This window comes from Rana temporaria, chromosome 11, assembly GCF_905171775.1.
Source record: "Rana temporaria chromosome 11, aRanTem1.1, whole genome shotgun sequence".
NCBI classification, from domain to species: domain Eukaryota; kingdom Metazoa; phylum Chordata; class Amphibia; order Anura; family Ranidae; genus Rana; species Rana temporaria.
In genome coordinates this window covers 124,235,754-124,261,166 of record NC_053499.1, presented here as the reverse complement: position 1 = coordinate 124,261,166, position 25,413 = coordinate 124,235,754, and the positions used below count along the sequence as shown (strand labels likewise).

The 25,413-nt window shown below is 43.2% G+C and overlaps 1 protein-coding gene across 3 annotated transcripts in view; it reads right to left on the bottom strand.

Annotated features, from left to right (window-relative positions):
* Positions 1-17,277: 17,277 nt before the first annotated feature.
* MACROD1 (mono-ADP ribosylhydrolase 1) overlaps positions 17,278-25,413 on the bottom strand; it is a 1,095,428-nt gene continuing 1,087,292 nt past the window's right edge. For all 3 annotated transcript variants that reach the window (XM_040329046.1, XM_040329048.1, XM_040329047.1), the window contains one exon: positions 17,278-17,401. In XM_040329046.1, the coding sequence (XP_040184980.1) occupies positions 17,373-17,401 (29 nt within the window). In that variant the 3' untranslated portion in view covers positions 17,278-17,372. The remainder of the gene's footprint in view (positions 17,402-25,413) is intronic.

Genomic DNA, 25,413 nt, shown 5'->3' with positions numbered 1-25,413 from the left:
TATCGCTGTCTGTGTTCTCATTGGGGAGATTTTCTCTCACTCTTCTGTCCCTGTAACACCTGTATAAGAAATAAGGGCGCAAGCATTGCAAGCATAGGAAAAAACAGACAACGATAAAAATGTTGTCAGAAGTTCCAATCCTTCCTTACGCTAAAAAAAATGCATTTTTGTCTTTGTCCCTGTTGAATAGATTTCCCATTACATCTCGTCCTGAAATGAGGGGAAATCTACCTCATAGGGTCATAGGGACAGATGGCAATGAAAAAAAAAAAAAAAAAAAAGAATGTTTTAGCTGGAGTTGGGCACTAAATACAGTATAATGGCACATCAAATAGCTGTTATAAAGATCTGCTGTAAAACAGGCATAATCCTGATTTTTATGCAGTTATCATTTACAATGTTTACTATTTAATGCCCACTTTTTTGCTTTACATTTTTTGTTGCTGTGTTTTTCATGTATCCATTACGGTCCGCAGCTCATTTGATCCCATCATTATATTGCTGCTGAACGTTAAGGCCCCCGTTACGGAGATTCACACCCTCTATTTCTCCTATTTCTCATTGAAAGTGAAAGTAAAAAAAAAAACACCAAAATTTGGGTTGTGCCCAGAAAAGTAATAGAGGGGAAATCTTCCAATGGGGACACTAGCTCTGGTCCCCAAGGAATTCCCTTAATTTTCAGAAATTTCCTATCTTTTCCTCTTTGGCTATGGGACAAGAAAAAGAGAAATCTCTGCAATAGGCAAAAAAAAAATAATCTGACACGGGTTATAACCCCATCCCTTACTCTATCCAAAAAAAAAAAAGTTTTGCCTATACAGTAAAACCTTGGTTTGAGAATAACTTGGTTTGAGAGCGTTTGGCAAGACAAACAGCATTTTTTAATACGTTTTGACTTGATATACAAGCGATGTCTTTATATATGAGGAGCGTCATGTCACAACTGAGTATAAAATAGAAGAGCGGCGCCTCTAAGTGTAGCAATATGGTTACATTTAATGAAGGTACAACATTTAGAAACTCACATGGTTGATGATTAAAAAAGGCACATCTAAATATGCAGGCATCCAGGGTAAAGCTGTCCACATAGACCGTCCTCCGCACCACACTTGATGGTGAGGAGGACGGTCTATGTGAATCGCTTTACCCCGGATCCCTACATACTTAGATGTGCCTTTTTTAATCATCAACCATGTGAGTTGCTAAATGTTGTACCTTCATTAAATGTAACCATATTGCTACACGTAGGCCCCTTTCACTTTTTTTTTTATTTTAGCCGCGCTTTACCGTCAATTTCGCGGCGCTATTCAGCCACTAGCGGGGCGGTATTACCCCCCGCTAGCGGCTGAGAAAGGGTTAAAAAACGCAGAAAAGCGCCTCTGCAGAGCGGTATAGCTGCGGTGCCCCATTGAGCTCCAGCAGGAGCTACAACGTATAAAAGAGAAGAGAGGCACCTCTAAGACCCCTTTCACACTGGGTCGGTTTGCAAGCGCTATAACGCTAAAAATTGCGCCTGCAAACCGGTCTCCCAGAGGGCTTTCACACTGGAGTGGTGCGCTAGCAGCATCTTAGGAGCGGTGTGTATACTTCCGTGTTGATCCATGGTGTGCTGGTAAATATGTACACTTGCTTGATGTTTCCAGGACCCAACTGGTAATCTCTACAGCACCCACCATTTTAAGAGCCATACCTTCCACGAACGTGTGCGATAGGAATATTGACATGACAGTATATATGTGTCACGCTACCCCTGCAATGGCCTGGTGGATCTTGATTCCCCTTATTCCTGCACAGCCAGACAACACGTATTTTAAACTTGCATCCGGACACAAGAGATCAGTCCATGGGCGTGTTTTTGTTGTTTTATTGGGGGAAACAACTTGGATAGGGTATGGGGATTATAGGATGCCCAACCTGACTTGAAAAACAATGAATGAGGACAAACTTCCTTCTCTATGTAAACAAAAAATTAAGATCCTGGACTGTACTCCCTCCGGGAATAATCACAGTCTCTATGGTTCAGTGGCAAAGTTCTTTACCAACCAGGAGCTCTCCGTCCTTTTTAATGAAATAGCACAACGTCCCAAACTGTATTCAGGACTATAGTGTCTCCTTAGCAGAACTAATGTTCATATAAAAGAACATCTGGGTAGCAGAAACCATAACATGATTTCATTTAATTTAGCTGTAAGCACCAGATACATACAGGAAAGAGAAAAACGCTTAACTTTAAGGCCTCGTACAGACGGACGGACTGTCCGCTGAAAATGGTCCGCCGGACCGTTTACAGCGGACATGTCCGCCCGGAGATTTCTGTCTGATGGTTGTACACACCATCAGACAGAAATCCGCGCGTACACGATACGCGGCGATGTGGCCGCGCCGTCGCGGCGACGTGCGTGGCCCTGGAAGTTCAATGCTTCCACGCATGCGTCGAATCACTTTGACGCATGCGAGGGATGGCGGCCGATCGGACATGTACGGTGAGTCTGTACAGACGACCGAACATGTCCGACGGACAGGCTTCCAGCGGACATGTTTCTTAGCATGCTAAGAAACATTTGTCCGCCGGAAAACAGTCGGCTGGACAAATGTCCGCTGGAAACCTGTCCAGTCGGCTGTACACACGACCGAACATGTCTGCTGAAACTGGTCCGCGGACCAGTTTCAGCAGACATGTTCGGTCGTGTGTACGGGGCCTTAGAGAGCAAAGTTTCGAAGGCTGAGGGCTGCTCTCCGAGACAGACTAGGAGGAAATATTGGTATGGATGAACACAGAACAGAAATGAGAATTCTTCAAAGCGACTGTGTGTGAACATAATGCAAAATATATTCCCATTGGCAATAAATTTAAAACGTTAAAAATAAAACCTACTGTATGTAACTCACATCCAATGTTAAAAAGCTATAAATAATAAGAAAAATGGTTTTAAAAAATATAAAAATGAAGGAACACTATCATCGTTTGAATGTTACAATGAATATGTAAAAAGGAAATAAAAGGATGTAAAAAGTCAAAATGAACAACAGATTGCAAGAGATAGTAGGACAAACGCCCAAAAATTATTTAAATATATTAATAGAAAAAAGGACAGGTATGAGCATTTAGGCCCTTTACAGAATAATCTAGAATGGGTGACTGGGGACAAAGAGAAGACAAATGTAATAAATACTTTCTTCATCTCTGTGTATACTAAGGAGCATGAGGGAGATCATGTACATAATAGGGATGATATTGACACAGCCTCAAAAGATCCACTATGGCTCAAAAGTGATATGATCCAGAAATATTTAGACAGAATAAAAGGTGGATAAAGCACCTGGACCAGATGGCATCCACCCACGGATCCTAATTTATTTTGCTCTGTCATTTTAAAGCCATTGTTTCAAATTTTTAGGGACTCTTTAACCCCCCTGGCGGTATTCCTGAGTCTGGCTCGGGGTAAGATTTCAATACCAAAAGCGGTATCCCCGAGCCAGACTCAGGATCGCCTCGCAGCATCCACAGGCACAAGTTACTTACCTTGTCCCTGGATCCTGCGATGCCTCCCCGCTGTGTGAGCGAGCGGCATCCTCGCTCGATTCACACAGTGCCTGTGTGCCACTGATCTCCGTTCCCTGCGACGTTACGATGCACGGGGGCAGAGAACGGCGCCAAATTCAAAAAAGTAAATAAACAGATTACAGTACTGTATGTAAAAAAATACACACCCCCTTTGTCCCTAGTGGTCTTCCCAGTGTTCTGCATGCACTTTTGTATAATAAAAACTCTTCTTTCTGCCTGCAAACTGTAGATTGTTAATAGCAACCAAAAGTGTCCCTTTATGTCCAAAGTGATTTTAGAGCAGCTAGAAAACAGTGGTAATAAATTATAATCACTTGCAAAATTGAGCGATAGCGATTTGTGGGGAAATTCGTCATAAAAAAATAAAAGTAATGACAGCGACAATTCTGCAACTAAGCAAATTTCAGTGATTTTGATTTGATTACATTATTGAATAATTTTTATTATAATTACATTATTATTTGTTATAATTATTTATAGTTATTTATTATATCATAATTTATGATTTTGCTTTTCAAACTTTATCATACCCGGGATGTCTACTAGACTCTTGTTTGGACAGATTTAAGTGAGTTATTCCTAAGAATTACAGGCCTACAATATAAAACGTCAAATTTTTAATGCAAAATAATTGTACCGCTTTCAGCACCTAAAACCAGAAAGAATCATACCGCCAGGGAGGTTAATGACTGGAATAGTACTACTGGATTGGCGTAAGGCCAATGTGTTGCCTATATTTAAAAAGGGATCAAAGTCTTTACCAAATAACTATAACAGCTTGCTTATCTCTTCGAATACTGGTAATTTTTTCATTAATCATAATCCACGATATTTTATGTTTCACCAACGTAACATTGATCACGGGTGATTTTCATGCACGCACTATGGGTATTTTAGCCACTAAAAGAAGGAAAAAAACATGAGAGTTTGTAGATGGCTGGGGATCCCCTCTGGCAGGTCAGTAAACAGCACCATTTTAACACCTTTGGGTACATTCTGAGTAGATCAGGTGGAACTTCCTGATCCAGAAGCATCTGACCTTCAGGCAGGACCACCAGACAATAAACATATCACCTTTGCCCAAACCGGGTAAAGACCCACAATACCCGGAATCATATAGACCTATCTCACTACTACCAGTGGACATCAAAATCCTAGCTAAAATTCTATCTTCTAGACTAAATGCAGTGATATTGTCCCTGATACACCCAGATCAGACTGGGTTTATGCCTGGGAAAAATACAGCAATGAATATTAGACGGCTTTTTATGAATATTCAGGCCCAACACGATAATGTAGGTACTCGGGTGGTGGTAGCGTTAGATACAGCTAAGGCATTCGACTCCGTTGAATGGCTATATTTGTGGGAGTGCTTGAAAAATTATGGGATTGGCCCTAAATATATCAGGTGGGTGAAGTTATTGTACCAGACCCCCAGAGCAAGGGTATTCGTAAATGGCTGGCTCTCAGAACAGATTTCACTGGAGAGGGGAACAAGACAAGGATGCCCACTGTCGCCTTTGCTATATGCACTGGCTGCAGAACCATTGGCGATGGCCATTAGGACGAGCCCGGATGTGGTAGGACTGAAGAAGGGGGAGACATGGGACAAAATAGGCCTCTATGCGGATGATACAGTACTGTACCTGGCAGATCAGGGCCCCTCACTACAGGCAGCACTAAATATTATAGAGACAATTGGGAAATACTCGGGGCTTAAAATAAACTGGGATAAATCCCGGATCCTCCCACTAGACCATTTCCCCCCGCAAGAGATAGTACCAGAATTACCTTTAAAAAGAGTAGATGAGATTAAATATCTGGGGGTGAAAGCTACACGAAATCTTAAAGACTATGTCCCTTTAAATGTAGAACCCCTCTTTCATACCATTAAATCTAGAACACAAGCATGGACGAGACTGCCCTTGGGAGTGATGGGTAGGATCAACTTAGTGAAAATGATACTACTACCCAAAATTTTGTATATAATATGGCATGCCCCTTTATATATACAGCAGAAGGTATTTAAGCAGATGGAGGCAATTTTGAACTCTTTTGTATGGGGATCGAGTAGACATAAACTAGCCTGGCATATTCTTAAGAATCCCACGGAGGAGGGGGGATGCGCCTTACCAGACATACAAGACTATTATGTGGCATCCCAACTCTCCCATGTGTTCTTTTATAACACCTCAGAATCGCAGAGGTACAGGGCCCTGGTGTGTAACAAACCTGGCAGTATATTTCACACTCCCATACAGGCAATATTTCGGAAGGGTAAGGGAAGTGGTGGACCATCCAGATTTGAAGCCGAAATACTAAGTCACCACCAGAAAATATGGGACATTACTCTCAAGAAGCAGGGAAGATCTCAGTTCCATTCACATACGCCGCTATGGTATAATGAATCCCTACCTGAGATGGCCAGGGTACCAGATCCACAGCTATGGGCAGCATATAGGGTGCAGTTTCTATCACAGGTACTAACAGAGACAGGAGTCAAGTCATTTGCAGAACTAAGGGCAGAATTTGCACTTCCCCAACAATTTCAGTTCCGATATTTACAGCTTAGACATGCAGTCAGGAGTCAGGTGGCCAATTTAGCAGTAGACCTACGGCCCATACAGGTGTTAAACTTTATTTTTGGATCGGAGTCAACCAAACTCATATCCAATCTATACTATGCTCTTCGGCAAAAGAAGATAGGAGAGGTGTCACGGGTGGCCAAAATACAGTGGGAACAGGACGTAGGACCCATAGAGGACGAGGACTGGAGTGAAATTTTGGAGGGGGTCAAGTTGGCCTCTCCTAAGCTTTCAGATAGATTGACACAATTGTACATTGTCCACCGAGCGTATCTGACCCCGGGAAGACTGGCTAAGTTTCAACCAACAAGGAACCCCAGGTGTCCCATGTGTGGCTCCAATACGAGCTCTTTCTTCCATCTGATATGGGAATGTACAGATATGCAGGCGTACTGGCTGCAGGTGACACGCTTCTTACATGACAACATGGGATCCCCGGTGGGCATGGACCCGAAAACTTGCTTATTGGGGCTTTTTCCAGATATGGATACGGATAAATACCAGGCCATATTTACTAATGAGACGTTGTATATGGCTAGGAAAGTGCTGGCTAAAGTCTGGATGAGAGCAACTGCCCCATCTCTACAGGATTGGAAAAGGGAGGTAAACACCACCCTACCATACAGAAAGTTTATATACATACACCGGGGCAGGCCACAGAAATTCTCCAGTGTATGGGATAGATGGCTAGAAGACGGAGAAACGTGCACAGCATAGGGTAATGAATATGTGGCTTCTTGAGGTTGGAGAGAATGGTAATGGAGGGTGAGAATGGTCCCATATATTCATAAAGACATGAGGTAAGGGTTGCTGCTCGAGGCTAGGAGGGTGGATACGTGGGAGGCGCGGAGCTTAGTGCCTGTTTGGCCAGAATACTTTGTATTTGTATAGACGGGAAAAGATGTGATGACATGCATTTACTGTATAACTGTACAATCTTGATGCATACTGTTGAACGTGTGTATTTTGTGTTTACATCTCAATAAACTTTGATCTTTAATAAAAAAAAAAACATATCACCTTCCTGTCCGCATCCCCAAAAACACAGGGGTGAGGTACCAGGATATTATTTTGCCAGCCTTGTCGGGACAATTAAGGTACCAGTTGGATAGCACTTTGTAATTTTCCTCCACCAAGGAAGTGTTAAGTATGCCTTTGTGCACCATGGTTGACCATTTTGTCCACACCTTCTCAACTGTCTCCACTAGGTCTGATTCCCATGCCTTTTGGTAGGAAGGTTTGCTGAACAGGGCATATAACTCTGTAATCCTTCCCGTGGTTCGGGCCTACGTATGCATCTGTATTCAAATAGGGTCCTAGTAGTTTTGACAACCTGATCCCTTATTAGGGTTTGCATTAATTGGATAATTTGGCATAGACGATAAGTCTCTGCAGGGGGCATTTGTAATATTTCTTAAAGTAGCTAAGTCATCCTATTCCCTTATGGTCTATAAAGTGTGCTATTCTGTAAAGACCTTTGTTGACCCACCATGCCAACTAAAGAATTTTGATATGGATCACCAAGAGCCTTATTAGGCCTCGTACACAGAACCGTTTTCCTCGACAGAATCCATCAAGAAACTTGGTGGCAGAGCTTTTTTGCTGAGGAAAACGGTTGTGTGTATATTTTTCGGCGAGAAAACTGTCGTGGAACTCGATGAGAAAAAAAGAGAACAAGTTCTCTTTTTCCTCGTCGTGTTTCTTGTCAGGCTGGTTTACGACGAGAAACACGTTCGTGTGTATGCTTAGAAACCCGCGCATGCTCAGAATAAAGTATGAGATGTGAGCGTGCCTTCAGTAAAAGTTGGGTTTGTAATGGAGATGGCACATTCGTCACGCTGTAACAGACTGAAAAGCGCAAATCGTCTCTCACCAAACTTTTACTTAACACGCAGTAACATGAGATTAGCAAAAGCAGCCCCAAGTCACCTCGTTTGAGAACAACGAGATTTTGTCTTGACAGTATGTACGCAAAGAAAGCTTGTCAAGATTCTCGACAAGCCTAACAAGGAACTCGTCGAGGAAAACAATGTTTAATTTACGACGAGTTCCTCGGTCGTGTGTACGAGGCCTCAGTCTTTAGAATTGCTGGAAGATAATGAAGACCTGTACCAGAACATACAGTAAATGCTTCATTCTCAGGCCTCGTACACACGACCGAGAATCTTGCCGTAAAAGAAACACTGTTTTCTTCGACGAGTTTCTTGTCAGGCTTGTCGAGAATCTTGTCAAGCTTTCTTTGCGTACACACAAGACAAAATTTAATCGTTCTCAAACGCGGTGACGTAAAACACGTACGACGGCACTATAAAGGGGAAGTTCGATTCCACTGGCGCCACCCTTGGGGCTGCTTTTGCTATTCTCATGTTACTGCGTGTTAAGTAAAAGTTTGGTGAGAGACGATTCGCGCTTTTCAGTCTGTTACAGCGTGACAAATGTGCCATCTCCATTACGAACGCTACTTTTACCAAAGGTGCGCTCCTGTCTCATACTTTATTCTGAACATGCGCGCATTTCTAAGCATACACACGAACGTCGTAAACCAGCCTGACGAGAAAATTGAGACTCCCGACGAGAAAAAAGAGAAAAGGTTCTCTTTTTTTCTCGTTGAGATCCACGACAGTTTTCTCGACGAAAAACATACACACGACCGTTTTCCTCAGCAAAAAAGCTCTGCCACCAATTTTCTTGATGGATTTTGTCGAGGAAAACGGTCGTGTGTACGAGGCCTTAGTCTTATGTGTATCCTCAATGTTTATTTCACGCTCTCATAATCCTATAAAAAGAAACTTGGCTTTGAGACAACTTTTCAACACTCTGCTTAAGAACAGCAGACTTTTTAATTAATTTTGTTTCTTTCCCCCCCAGCGCATTCACCAGAAATATAATGAAGCTTTAAATTGTACTCTTTATGACATCTTTTCGACATGTAACATTTTTTTTACAGACATATCATCTTTGCATCTTTTTCTACAACCATGTGGATGCACAAGATAGAATCTCTTTCATCAAACAATCCAAATCCAATCAAAGAAGGCTTTTTTCCTGACTTAAATATCACTGATCAAAGTCCTTAAGTCTGAATAGTAAAGTCTAACTCCAGTTCAAATGTATTTTTTTTAAATATTGTGTGGAAGAGAAAAAAGTATGCCAGGATATTTCATAATAATGCTTTAATTATTTATCTATTTATTTCTATACTTGTCAGTCTGTAGATGGATTACTTCCTTGATCTAACTTCACTTATCATTCCCGTTGTATCTCTTCTCAGCAATGCTTTATTCCAAAACACGTTTTCTCATTAATAATTGGCTTGAAGCATTATGTTTTGAAATGAGATTTTTCTACTTAATGCTTTAAAGATCGATTTATACACACGCCAATTAATCACATATTGATACTCCTATAATAATAGTCTGACTTTAAATTATTACACAATTTAACCACTTCCGGCCCGGTCAATAGTCAATTGACGTCCGGGAAGTGGTTGTGAAATCCTGACTGGACGTCTATTGACGTCCTGCAGGATTTCATGCCGGCGCGCGCCCGTGGGGGGCGCACAGCTCGGCGATCGGTGATGCGGGGTGTCAGTCTGACACCCTGCATCTCCGATCTCGATAAAGAGCCTCCGGCGGAGGCTCTTTACCACGTAATCAGCCGTGTCCAACCACGGCTGATCACGATGTAAACAGGAAGAGCCGTTGATCCTCTACTCGCGTCTAGAGGAGAGCCAATCGGCGGCTCTCCTGACAGGGGGGGTTTGCGCTGATTGTTTATCAGCGCAGCCCCTCCTCGGATGCCAACACTGGACCACCAGGGAGTGCCCCCCGGTGCTCAATAGAGCAAAAAAAAAAAACACTCCAATAAAAAAAAAATTAACACAATCGTGCCAATCAGTGCCCACAAATGGGCACTGACTTGCAACATGGGCACCTGCTGAAATGATGCCCAGCAATGCCATCAGTGCCACCCCTCAGTGTCCATCAGTGCCACCTCTTAGTGCCCATCTATGCCCAGTGCCCATCTGTGCCACCCATAAGTGCCACCCGTGAGTGCCCATCAGTGCCGCCTTTGAGTGCCCAGTGCCGCCTTTGAGTGCCCATCAGTGCCGCCTATAAGTGCCCATCAGTGCCGCCTATGAATGCCCATCAGTGCAGCATACCAGCGCTGCCTATCAGTGCCCATCAGTGCCGCCTATTGGTGCCCATCAGTGCCACCTCATCGGTGCCCATCAGTGCCGCCATATCAGTGCCCATAATTGAAGAAGAAAACTTACTTATTTACAAAAAAAATTACAGAAAAAAATAAAAACTTTTTTTCAAAAATGTCGGCCTTTTTTTAGTTGTTGCGCGAAAAATAAAAATCGCAGAGATGATCAAATACCACCAAAATAAAGCTCTGTTTGTGGTTACAAAATGATAAAAATTTCATTTGGATACAGTGCAGCATGACCGCGCAATTGTCATTCAAATTGCGACAGTGCTGAAAGCTGAAAATTGGCTTGGGTAGGAAGGTGCGTAAGTGCCTGGTATGGAAGTGGTTAATCGATTTATTCATACGACATCTTTTTTTGTTTTGTGACGAATTGATGTACAATATGTAAAATCCAAGATGATTTAATTCTATTTTATTTTTAACTATGTTTTCATATTACCATGTAAACTATTTGTCTCCATTCAAAACAGTTGTGTTTATTGGTTGTAATACAAATGAACCGCCTCTAGGTGGTGACATATCTAAAGATTTTGAACTATCATATAAAAAGCATGACCTTACCTTTGCTGAATTGTAAAGCTGTGTCTTATTTTTCTCTAGCTATAAAAACTTGTCAGGTGACTATACTGTCAAGCACGGCGGACACTATGGCATTTTTGTTTTTTTTATAAATGTGCTTCTTTTGTTCGGATATAATTCTGTGTTATAACGTTTCAATGTAGTTCATGAAGTATCCAGTAAGTGGCAGCAAATACTTCTGAATAATTGCAGTGAGGCATTACTGCTAAAGAAATACAATTATTTATCCACAAGAAGTAAAATGGGATAATGAACACCAGATCTGAAATGTTGTTTTCGAGCTCTTGATTGTTAATAATTCAAATTAAAAATGCCCGATCATTTCTTATAGAAAGAAGGCTCAAAGTTAAAAATGATATGCAGTCTGAGTAACTAGAATTTACTGTCTTCATATCCATCAGTACGAAACTTTGTTCTTTTCCGACTTGAGTTTTCTAAAAGCTTTGATTGGCAATTGCTGCATCGATGCTCTTTAATTATATTAACCACTTGCCGACCAGCGCACAACTTTATACGTCGGCACAATGGCTCGGCTGGGCAGATGGACGTACCTGTATGTCCCCTTTAAGAAGCGGCATTGTGTGCACGTGCGCGCCGGCGCTCGCCCGCCACGAGCTCTGCGAGTCTGACCGACTCACGGAGAGGAAGGTTGGCGTCGCGATTTAAAAATTTGACGCCGTTTGCGTAACTCGTCCGTGAATGGGGCTGGACGCCATTTACGTACACGTCGAAACCAATGACGTCCTTGCGATGTCATTTAGAGCAATGCACGCTGGGTAAATTTGCAGACGGCGCATGCGCTATTCGATCGGCGCGGGAACGCGCCTGATTTGAATAGTACACTCCCCCTAGCCGCAGAATTTGAACTCCGCCAGGGGATTTACGATACCCCCCCGGAAGTTTTGAGGTAAGTGCTTTGTGAATTACCCACTTGCCTCAAAAACTTGCGGCGGCGGATCTTAAATCACATAGGTTATGTGAATCTGGCCCAATAACTTTTGGGCAAACCAATCAATAAACCCCCTTTTGATTTATTTTTTATTTTTTTACCAAATATATGTAGCAGAATACATACTGACCTAAACTGATCTTTTCCTTTTTTTTATTGGGAATGTTTTATAGCAGAAAGTAAGGAATATTGTTTTTTTTATTCAAAATTTGAGAGTTTTGTGCTCATTGATACATGTGAATCCATGTAAGTATCTAGATGTGGTGCAGTACTTATGTGCTAACAAGGAGCATGCTGATAGGAGAGAACAGAGAGATGAGCTCATCAGTCCCCTGCTTGGCCTGTCCAGTCTTATGCCGCGTACACACGATCGGTTTGTCTGATGGACCGTTTTCATCAGACTAACCGATCGTGTGTGGGCCCCATCGGTTAAAAAACTAGAAACATGTTTTAAAATTATCTGATGGTTAACTAACCGATAGAAAAAAACGATCGTCTGTGGGTACGTCCATCGGTTAAAAATCCACGCATGCTCAGAATCAAGTCGACGCATGCTCGGAAGCATTGAACTTCATTTTTCTCAGCGCGTCGTTGTATTTTACGTCACCGCGTTCTGAAACTATCGTTTTTTAACCGATGGTGTGTAGGCGCGACGGACCATCAGTCAGCTTCATCTTATATCTGATGAAAAAATCCATCAGACCGTTTTCATCGGATGAACCGATCGTGTGTACAGGGCATTAGGCTGCAGAGGGACAAACCTGCCAGGTACCGGTCACCGCTGTGTTTGTGCGTCTCCCTCACAGGGTGTGGGCATTCCCAGTTCAGGATTTACATCTTCCGCTCTGGTTCCGTTTTTTTTCCGGCTTCCCACTGGTCTCCATCTTCCCGACCTTCCACAGCTCCTGGGGAGATTAGCTTTGTGGCATGGCTGGCAGCGTATTCATTTATCCATTTATTCTTATGGACATTCCACATTCCACTTTTGAAACCTCTTTTACAAGCTTAGGGTAATATACCCACCCATTACTATATTCATTAATTTTTTTATTATTAAAAAGAGTCACCTATACCAGCTAGTATGCCAGGAGTCTTCCATTAATCCAGTGTTTCTCAATTCCAGTCCTCAGGCCCCCCCAACAGGTCAGGTTTTCAGGATTTCCCTTTAGATGAAAAGGCTGTGGTGATTACTAAGGCAGTGAAACTGATCAAATCACCTGTGCAAAATAATGGAAATCCTGAAAACCTGACCTGTTGGGGGGGCCTGAGGACTGGAATTGAGAAACACTGCATTAATCGCATCTATTTGTGCTTCTCCCGGATAAGCGAGACTCCTCTCAAAAAAACGTGTCGAGACCAATCACAGCCATCCTAGACTACTGACAGTTATCTGCGTGACATATTCAGATCTCAGGGAAAGGTCTATGACAAAAATGCAAAATTGGTTTACATGCTGATATTTAATATGTTTTTTTCTCCTTTTTTCTGTATTAACTGTTGTTTTTAAATGTGCGTTAAATAAATCATTTATACATTTTACTTAAAGGGTTTGTAAAGGAATTTTTTTTTAAATCTTAATAGCTTCCTTTCCCTTAATGCAGTGCTGTTTTCATGTCATCATTGTTCGTTTTTGCTCTCATTTTGCTGTAATTCTTCTCTGATCTCCACACTTCCTGGTTGTCTGTTTCCTGATAACCACAGTACTGGGAGCTTTCTCTCTGTGGTCACTAATCAAGGAGGTGTGATTACTGTGTGTCTAAAACCCCACAGCACTAATCAGTTTCGTTTTCCAAACAATCACTGCCCTGTATTGGCTCTGTGGCTCTGTACAGCACAGAGGAAGGAAACAACATGCAAAAACGAAACTAGAAACTGTAGGTACATTATATGATTGATTTTTATCTATTTTTAATCGTTTTTTAAAGGAATCAGTTAACTATTATGGGCCAGATCCACGTAGCGGATTGTATTTTTATGCAGGCGTAGCGTATCCTAGTAACGATACGCCGCCGCAACTTTGAGAGGCAAATGCTGTATTCACAAAGCATTTGCCTCTAAAGTTACGGGGCGTAGCGCAATTCTCCTGGCGTAAGGGCGCGCAATTCAAATCTATGTGATGGGGGCATGTTTTATGTAAATAGGCTGTGACCCGACGTAAATAATGTTTTTTTTATTGGCGCATGCGCCGTCCGTGGGGGTATCCCAGTGCGCATGCTCGGAATTAAACCGGAACAAGCCAATGCTTACGACGGTGATGTCATTCTACGCAAATCCCTATTCGCGAACGACGTACGCAAACGACGTAACATTTTCAAAATTCGACGTGGGAACGACGGCCATACTTAACATAGGATACGCTTCATATAGCACGGGTAACTATATGCCGGAAAAAGCCGAACGCAAACGACGTAAAAAAATGCGCCGGCCGGACGTACGTTTGTGGATTGCCGTATCTAGCTAATTTGCATACTCGACGCGGAATTCGACAGAAACGCCACCTAGCGGCCAGCGTAAATATGCACCTACGATCCAACGGCGTACTAAGACGTACGCCTGTCGGATTGAGCCCAGATTCCGTCGTATCTTGTTTTGTGCATACTGTCTGTCCGTGTTCACCCGATCCGATCCGCAGACGGAAGGAAAAATAGGATTTTTCTCCGTCTGCAGAATCGGACCATAGCGGGCACCGATGAGATCGGGTGTCAGCGGATGTTCATCCTCTGTCACCCGCTATCCCATAGGGATTAATGTGTGTCCCTTTTTCATCCGTAAACGGGTGGATGAAAAAATGGACATACGGTCCGCATGTGTGAAAGGGACCTTACTGTTTTATTTAAATTTGTTAAAGTGTATTTAAAAAAAAATACATTTAAAAAAACGCTGCGCAAATATGGTGTGACATAAAATATTGCAACAACCACCATTTTATTCTCTAGGGTCTCTGCTAAAAAGAATATATCATGTTTGGGTGAAAATAATGATTTTTACTTGTAAGCAACAAATGTCAGGAAAGGTTTGGTCTTTAAATAGTTAAACTTCCTTCATCTACACGCCAGAGTTCTTTCCTTTGATAAAGGAAGAAACCGATACTTTGTTTCCACTTATACGGGATGTTGTAATAAAACTTGGCAGGCTGCCTGGATTTTTTTCCCCCAGCTGTGAGAACTCTTCACTTGTTAGAAAGATCGTGACATGCTGTTTTGAAGATCGGGAAGGGAAAAAGATCACAATTTTGATTCTTAACGATTAATCGTGCAGCTCTAGTGCTTACTATTGGGGACTTGACCTCTATCCATTTTAGGCTAGCTCTACTTTTTCTGTAACTTAAAACATATCTATTGTAAAAAAAAAAAATAGATCTATATATATATATATATATATATATATATATATAGATCTATCTATCTATCTATCGATCTATCTATGTATCTGGGGAGGGTGGGTTTACTGCCCCCGCACCCATCCTGTGACCCGTTTTCAGCAGATAGTGGACTGAAGCCCACTGTTGGCGGATGTCACAGAGCTGGTCCAGCTGTGGAAAGATCCTGCCCATATAGGATCCTGCCCATATAGGAACTTCCACCCAGGATCCACTCCCCCACCAAAAAAAAAACTTATACGCTCATATGCATAATTACTAAACCGCAAGTTCTTTCTAAATCCCGCGATAACTCGCGGCAGACCTCCGCAATGTCTCCTGGGAACAATGACAAAAGCTCCCAGGAGACATCGCAACATCGAGGAAGTGACGGAATAACCGCACACTACCTGATTAATCCATATACAGGAAGTGGCCAGTAACATAAAGGATTACTAAGGTTGGCCTGCCCCTGACAGTGACTCGAGCTGGGCATCGCCGCTTAGTGAAGGATTGGCTCGGGCGGCTCGGCTGCTCTAGTCCTGCAAAGGGAACCGAGTTCCTGCTGTAAAAAAAGTGCAGGGACTCCGTTCCCACGTGTTCCCGCAGGACTTGAGCCCTGGCCAGACCCTCTCACCCCCACCACAGCCCAGAGCTCCAGTAAGCGCTAGAGGGGAGAGCAGAGAGCCATTGACTGACAGGCATGGCTCTCTGCTCAGAGCGGAGGGGGAGAACTGAGTGATCAGCCGCGTTTGATCGCTCAGTTCTCACTACAGAGCCAGATGGGGACAAATGCAGCTTCAGATCAATGCCGCACCCACCTACGTGAGTATAATTTTTTTTTTTTTGGAAAGCTTGGCTTGGCTTTCTCTTTGGGGACAAGGCTGCATTTGGAGACATGGCTGCATTTGGGGACATGGCTGCATTTGGGGACATGGCACATTTGTGGACATGGCTGCATTTGGGGACATGGCTGCATTTGGGGACAAGGCTGCATTTGGGGACATGCCACATTTGTGGACATGGCTGCATTTGGGGACATGGCTGCATTTGGGGACAAGGCTGCATTTGGGGACAAGGCTGCATTTGGGGACAAGGCTGCATTTGGGGACACAAGGCTGCATTTGGGGACAAGGCTGCATTTGGGGACACATGGCTGCATTTGGGGATACATGGCTGCATTTGGGGACACATTTAAAAAAAAGTATCAGTAATCGGTATCGGCGAGTACATTAAAAAAAGTATCGCTACTTGTACTCGGACCTAAAAAAGTGGACCGCTGCGAGGGCTTCGATCTCAGGTAAGTACTACATAATGAGTGAGAGATGATACCGCTCTAAAAACTGCTGATTTCTTGGCTTTGCTTCCCGTTCCAACTAAGTACTACATACTGTAATGAGCCCGTAGACATCGGTGCCGGTATTTTCTGCAAATATCTCCTAAATCTTTTAGGTTTGGGAGATATTTGTTGCACCTACAGGTAAACCTTAATCTAGGCTTACCTGTAGGTTAAAGTTGTTGTAATGGGTTTACAATCACTTTAATAAGGTTGAAGAATTAACAATAGAATGACCGTCATTAAGTTATTATAAAATGCAATTCTTTCAGCAATGATAATTTTAATAAAGATTATTTATTGAATAATCTTCAAAGAATCTTCCCAAAAATCAAAGTGCGGTCAGCTGAGCTCATCCACACTTTGTTCCAAGTATTCCATATTTCTATGTAAAATATTCCGATTTTTTGTGTTTTCACTAAATGAATGATCGGGGATTGTGGCGTTTTCCCAAAGAGACCTCTAGGTGTTCTCCTTTCTATGCCTCTCTGATGGCTGTCTTTTATGCTGACAGTTTTCTGGATGTAGTGTTTCTCAAAGTGATAGGTCATTGGCTGTCTCAGATTAATGGAAAAACAAATCAATAAGTGGTTTTAAGCTGAGCTCTTAATGAAATGATTAGGGCGGTTCTCCTTTCTTTCATTATTTCTAGTGCCTACTGTTTGGGGTAAATAATCACACTATTAAGGCTTGTGTATCATTGACTTTACTGAAATCACAGTAAGAGTGTGAAAGAGATAGGCGGAAAGATGCGGGTTCAGTTGGATCGGTCTTCACACACGGCCCTACAGCTTACAGGACTCCGTTTCTTGGTCTGCAATAGGAAAAACAATACTATCGTTAACAAAGCAAATATGTACATGTTGTAGGCAGTGCCGATCCTGACCTCCCTGGGGCCCCAAGCAAAATTACAAATCACATTAAAGCGGATGTGCCATGGGAAAAATATATTAAAAGCCAGCAGCTACAAATACTGCAGCTGCTGACTTTTAATATTAGGACACTTACCTGTCCTGGAGTCCAGCGCCGATCGCAGCAGAGGACGAGCGATCGCTCGTCTCTCTGCTGCTCCCCCCGCCATCCACGCTGAGGGAACCAGGAAGTGAAGCGCTGCGGCTTCACTGCCCGGTTCCCTACGGCGCATGCGCGAGCCACGCCGCGCCCGCCGATTGGCTCCCGCTGTGTGCTGGGAGCCGAGTGTTCCCAGCACACAACGGGGGGGCGACGGGATGTGACGGAATGCCCGTCTTTTGCCCGTGAATGCCGGGCCGGAAGTGGGTGCAAATACCTGTCTTTAGACAGGTATCTGCACCCCCCTCCCCCTGAAAGGTGTCAAATGTGACACCGGAGGGGGGGCGGGTTCCGATCAGCGGGACTCCACTTTAGGGTGGAGAACCGCTTTAACTTTGAGAAGTGGGGGAGGGGGTGTTCTGCTGTCGGAAATGACATCTTACATTAAAGTGAGAAGCAGGGTGCTGACTTCTTACCTCTTCTCCCATGCAGCCAGCGAGTTGAGAAGTGGGGTGAGGGGCTGAAAATTACTTCTCACCAGACGGGGCCTCTAGTAATTTGGGGGCCCTCCGTAGCTTTGAGGGGCCCTAAGCGGCTTGCATAGTGAGCCTATAGGGCGGATCGGCCCTGCTTGTAGATGAGATCAGGGCAGAAATATGGGAGCTGCTATTACAGACTTTTTTTGGAAGGCGCACACACTTTGGGTATCATGCTTATCCTTGCTTGACTACTTGGTAGGTCATCGATCTGAAACAAGCATGCGCATGTCAAGTGTTCTAACCAGGGTTGCCAACCGCCAGTAAATTTACTGACAGTTTGTAAAAATCTTTTTTTTTTACAACTGCCAGTAAATATCAGGAGCTGATAATTCATGCTTTGTTGACTTTTCAAGTGTAAATCAAAAACAAAATATTTTGTTATAGGTATTTTCCATAACATGTTTATACTGTTAGAATATTGACTGTTTTAGTTTCCAATGGGAGTTCTGTAATTTCTCAGTAAAAAAAGTGCTCCGTAAATTCTCCATGTTTTGGCAACCCTGGTTCTCACGCATGATATACACAGGCTTGTTCCAGGTCAGTGACCCATCAATTCGTTAAGATGAGATCAGGATAACTTCCCCTGAGCCATGACAGTTCCAACATTCTTATCATGACAGGTTCTCTTAAAAAAAATATCCAGTTTGATAAAGGTACTGCTGTAAGAGAGATCTAATACCAAAACATGCTGGTGACAATGTTATGGTGAACCTGTTATTGCAGTAGGATAAGTTCTATTTTTGTTCCCAAGGAGAGTGTGGACAAGGTGAATGATCCCCCCATGATTAAGCTCCAAGGGGCGGAGAAAAACACTTTGGGGGCGTGGCCTGCCTGGGGTTCGGGGCTGGCGCTGCCATTCATCTCACTCCATGCACATGGGTCTGCTTCATGGGGTGCGGCTTATGGATCTTTGACATTGGGTTACTACATGGGAAGAAAGGGGCCTCATTTTGCAGTAAGGTCCATAACTGCAACCACAGAGGACAAAGATGATATAAACCATGAACATAATAATAAAATAAACATGTCCTAAGAAAATATTAAGGGTGCAAGTGGTGTAACAGAGTTTACTACCACTTTAACCTCTTTCCGACCAGCCGCTGCAGTTTTATAGCAGTAGGTCGGCTCCCCTGCGCGAGAGCACGTAATATAACGTCGGCTCTCGCCCCCGACGCCCGTGCGCATACCCGGCAGGCACGATCGCCGCCGGGCACACGCGATCGCTTGTTACAGAGCCGGGACCGGGAGCTGTGTGTGTAAACACACAGCTCCCGGTCCTGTCAGGGAGAGAAATGCCTGACCGTCTGTTCATACAATGTATGAACAGCGATCAGTCATTTCCCCTAGTGAGGCCACCCCCCCTACAGTTAGAACACACCCAGGGAACATACTTAACCCCTTCCCCGCCCCCTAGTGTTAACCCCTTCACTGCCAGTGGAATTTTTATAGTAATCCAATGCATTTCTATAGCACTGATCGCTATAAAAATGCCAATGGTCCCAAAAATGTGTCAAAAGTGTCCGAAGTGTCTGCCATAATGTTGCAGTACCGAAAAAAAAATCGCTGATCGCCGCCATTACTAGTAAAAAAAAAATATTAATAAAAATGCCATAAAAATACCCCCTATTTTGTAAACGCTATAACTTTTGCGCAAACCAATCAATAAACGCTTATTTTTAACGAAAAATATGTAGAAGAATACGTATCGGCTTAAACTGAGGAAAAATATTTTTTTTTATATATTTTTGGGGGATATTTATTACAGCAAAAAGTAAAAAATATTCATTTTTTTCAAAATTGTCGCTCTATTTTTGTTTATAGCGCAAAAACTAAAAACCGCAGAGCTGATCAAATACCACCAAAAGAAAGCTCTATTTGTGGGGGGAAAAAGGACGCCAATTTTGTTTGGAAGCCACGTCGCAAGACCGCGCAATTGTCAGTTAAAGCGACGCAGTCCCGAATCGCAAAAAGTGCTCTGGTCTTTGACCAGCAATATGGTCCGGGGGTTAAGTGGTTAAGGATCAAATGGACTTTAAATTAATGCAGTAAAGATAGTTCTACTTCATTCCTTTCCTACCTCACCCTCTCCAGTAATTTTTGAGCATTATACTGTTTGCAATTTTTTTATTTTTAAACTAAATAGAGTGTACAAATGTACACGTCATTCAAGTCTCTGCACAAAAGCCTGGTGCTGTCATGCATAGACCTGTGTTGCCCTCCAATACAATGGAACCTTGAATAACGAGCATAATCCGTTCCAGGAGAATTCTCGTAATCCAAAGCACTCGCATATCAAAGCGAGTTTCCTCATAGAAGTCAATGGAAACGAAAATAATTAGTTCCGCATTTACTTCTATGGCATGTAATACCCCATGTGGCCAGAGGTGGGGGGCGCCAGAGAGCCTTGGAAATACTTGGGACAGCTTGGCTGAACTCGGAAACGGTTCGGCTCCGGTGCCCCAGCACCTCTGGCCAAATGCGGTACTGCACACCGCTGTGGCTTGAATCCTGCTTGCTTTGCGAGACAACACTCGCAAACCAAGTCAGGATTTAAAAAAAAGAATTCTCTTATTCGAAACGCTCGTTAACGGCGTTACTCGCAATCTGAGGTTTCACTGTATACTTCTTAAAAAAAAAACAGTGCACATGACTGCAGCATTGTAGTGTGGACAGCACACATGGGAAACAATTGTTTTCTATGTGCCCTAGTGATGGCCCTGTTGTTCTATGCAGATATAAGCCATGTGCCTGAAAAATGTAAGGCTGTGCTACTTTACAATATATACTTATCCGTATATAGTCCAAAGCTTTTTGTCAACAATACACGTCTTTAGTCTTTTATTTCATACCAATCACAATATTTGTTTTCTAACCATTTGTGATGGGCTGGAACAAGAAAACATAATAAGGTACATTATGTGTTTTAGAAAATCTCCATTTCATTATGAAGTTGGAGACAAGCCTTTAAAACTGTCAGAAAGACAAGCCCTATTCAGAGCTAAAGCGGGAAAACAGAACAGCAAGAGGCAGCAAGCTCAGCATGTGGGACGTATGCTGATAATTACCATCATGAGAGTGGTTGCGGTTAGACAGATAAGAAAAATTATAAGACAGAACCGGGATAACAAGGCAAGCCACGAACACCACATAGAAGCCACACACGTTACAAGTGCTAGAACGGCAGGAGCAGACTGACCATTGAGTCACTCGGGCACTGCCCGAGGGCCCCATGTCACTAGGGGGCCCCATCAGGGTTGCCAGGCTCACTAAAACCAGGGACAGTATGTAGAAATCTATGTTTTTTCTACATCTGTCCCTGATATGTCTGAAAGCAACATGCTTCTGATGTGAAAATCCCGAGATTTTAGCTGCCCCGCCTCCTGGCGTGGTGGCCATCTGTAAGCCCAGGGGCCCCATAGTCTTCTATTGCCCGGGGGCCCCATGAGTTGTCAGTCCGCCCCCATAGAACGGTGTCTGTGCAGCTATAGCTCTCACACTGGGGTCACACAGTATCTACGGTGATCCCATCCCTGGTTTTGGTACCTTAGACACCACTGATGCACTAAAATTCATAGAGCTGTAATCCTAAAGGTACACTTTTTTGCCTACACACTTAGGGGAATTAAAGCAGACTGTGCAGGATTCTGACAATTGCAGACTAGTTCATTAGAGATTCATTTAAATATTGCTGCGCCCTTAGTGAAAGTAATGTGTTCCCTGCAGTGGTACAACACACTTCCTTGCTTAGTGACAGCTAAATCTCTGCATACACCAATGCACACCTTGTGGGCAGTGCTGGTTGGACTACATTCCCTTTTTTCTCCTTTGGGTTATTGTGGCCACAATCTGAATTTCAGCCCCAGGATACAATGTCCTTATATGTGTAGCCCCCTGTTCCTAAAGAAATGTGGCTATAATATAAATTTAGTTTTTGTCTTGAACTTGGCTGGTTGTGCATTTCTCACTGTTGCCACTAGGTGTCACTGGTACCACAGGCCAGTATGAGAATTACAACAACCTGAGCTGTAATGAATATTCTCTTTTCCAGAAACTGCCCAGTAGGAGGTTCCTGGCCGCTGTGCATTCTGGGAGAGGGTATTTATGGGACAGACGCCGTGTGCTCTAGTCAGTCCTTACCTCGTGGCCTTCTGGCCTGAGGCCATGTCACTGCAAGCTTTGCAAGTAGGCCCAAAAGCCTGTCTGGGGCCTACTAATCCTGAGGTGGTCCTAGGCTGTCTTGCCTGTTTGGAGGAAGCCGAGCCAAGCTGAGAAGATCCAGGGGAGGACCCTTGCTGGAGAGAGCCAGGATGAAGGCTGGTCTCTCAGGAGGGCCTGGTGACTCGTTTGGAGGACGCACCTAAGCTAAACTACCCTCACAGTACTGCAGGGTCGGCTTAAAGGTTCTGGTACTGTGAAGCTGTTCTACAAATCTACATCAAGGTAACTAGCTCCTAGCTGCCAAGTCTGTGAGAGAGACATGTCCGTGAGTGCTACTGGTTGCTAAGTTCTGTAAGAGAGACTTATCCAGAAACCATACCAGTTGCTAGGTCTGTGTGAGAGACCTATCCAGGTATTCAAGATCATCTAAAAGAAAGCTGTTTTTGTCCTTTGGATTCAAGGAGTCTGCAAGTGATCTGCTGAAAGGTATCTGAAACCTCCCCTAATCCTCTATCTAAGTTCTTCATTAAAGCATTGAAAAATTGTGACTGGCGCCCACATTTGTTCTAACTTCCCATTATACCCATGGACTTAGCCTTGGGGTGAATGTAAGCTCGCTCACTGTCCCTGGAGATACCTCTGTGCTCCCAGTATACCCAGGGGGGCGCTACATATGTATATACTCCTCTGTTCTCTGGAGTGATCTGTGACACAACGCGTCGGGGGGAGTCGGTGACATCACATCCGGTGTCTCAACTATGCAGTTGTAGCGGTGAGGAGGAGAGCTGTGTATCTCCCCGATTTGCCTTACAAATATTTTATGCAATATACAAGATGATTTAATATGTGAGTGGGAAGTTGTTACATTCAATAAATCCACGGCTTATTTACATTGTTGCGCAATGAAAGTTTTTTCTCCTTTTTACCCCGTGTCACTCCAGAGAACAGAGAAGTATATACTGTATATATAAGGACACTGTGAAATACCCAAATGTTAACAGCAGAACGCTCCAGGTTAGACCGTCCTTAACTCATTATTTAAGAGTGCGATTCGACCCAGAAGGGTCAGTCCCTGAGGTGGGCGGGCATTGCACCCAGTGATGGAAGTGGTGGCACGTGTCACAAATGATCTGTAAATGAGCACTTTTTGAACACCTTAAGAAGTTAGGTTTATTATCAAGCTATCACTACTAATATATTTTTTTGCAAGAATTTGCACATTCATTTGTTTATTTATTCACTCCATATATTTACTAATTTATTCAATCGTTTATATTAAATCATTCATCTATTGTGTCACATATTTGTGGAATAAGCGCACCATTATTTAACCATCCACTTTTTTAATGTTCTAGACCAGGGGTATGCAATTAGCGGACCTCCAGCTGTTGCAGAACTACAAGTCCCATGAGGCATAGCTAGACTCTGACAGCCACAAGCATGACACCCAAAGGCAGAGGCATGATGGGAATTGTAGTTTTGCAACATCTGGAGGTCCGCTAATTGCATATCCCTGTTCTAGACCATTTTAAATGGTGCAGCTGTTCCGTTTTTTTCCTCATTGTTCACTTATACACTTAGCAACTCTTGAGTATTCAATCACAACACATTTATTTGTATTTATTCTGTATTAGCTCCTGCACAGTTTTTAAATTTCCCTTTTTGGGTGATGCTTCACTTTTAACACTTCCCCATCGAATTTTTTACTATTTAATTTTTTTTACTTTTTCAATTATGTGCGTTGTGAACCACATCAACACACTATCACACACATTGCTTTATTTTTCCAATTCACTCAGCAGCCACCTGGCTATACCTGATTCACTTCTATGATCATACATCCATTTTATTTATTTTAGCACATTATTTTTACAGAAATCTCTTGGACTGTTATGGGTATTATTACATTATGTCGACTTATATGTTTCTTGACGTCCTCTATCCAGGGCCGGGACAAGGGGTGGGCAGGAGGGGAAGCTGCTCTGGGCACTATGGTATCATGTGAGGTGGGAAGGCACCACAAGGAGATTGGGGGGGGGGGATTTGTGTTTGAAGGTGGAATTTGGGGATGGCAGGGGGTAAGTATTGTTCTATGAAGGGAAATTTGGGGGGGGAACCAAGAGCGTTGATTTAGGGGGATTTATGCTGGGAGGGGGGATTTATGCTGGGAGGGGGGGTGGGGGAAGAAGATTTGTGCTAAGAAGAGGGATTTAGGGGGAATTTATGCTGGGGAGGATTTAAAGAGGGGGAGAGAAGATGTATACCAAGAGGGGGAATTTTAGGTGTAGAGTACCAAGAGGGGAAATTTTAGGGGTAGAGGATTTGTGCTGGGAGGGGTGAATGTTTTTTTGGGGGCAGGGGCAGTTGAGCTGGGGGGATTTGATAGATGAGGGGGCAAAGATTTGTGCAGAGAGGGATTTTGGCTGGGAGGCAGGTTTGTACTTGGAGGAGGGGGGTTTATTCTTAGGGGATAAGCATGTAGACTAGTGCTCTGTGTTTTTGTGGGGAGATTTTTGCTGACACATAATCCTCATACATCTTGCAGTTTGGCATGTTTGCCCTGGGCTCTATATGACCTTGTCCTGGCACTGCCTCTATCAGTGCCTTTGGTCCCCATAGGTCGCACTGCTACAGTTCTCGGGATAGACATCCCAAGGAGCCTACTATCCTCAGCACCACCATGTCCAATTATGAGCTGTTTTGTAAGTAGCAGGATGGGATATCCCATTGACAGTTTTAAACTTCCCTTTTTTTGTAATCTTCCCCAACCATTCTATCATTATTTATTTTTTGCAGACACGTACCCTGCATTTACTCCTGAGGAAGTGCCTGTTGTTCCACGAAACACGTTGAGTTCTTGGATGCAGCTCTGTTACAATAATGCGTTATAAACTTGGATGGGGCATTTCAATTTATTTATACTATGAATTAATTGATTGCAATCTATCCATGTGGATATTGTATTTCTGCTACTCATCAGCTCTTCATGATTATATATGTATTTTGTTGCTATCAGATCTGTTTATAATTGGATTAAATATTGTAATCATGTGTATTGATTTTTACTTAATGTCATGTGCTTCAATAAAAGTCCCAGGGGAATGCAAACTTATATGTA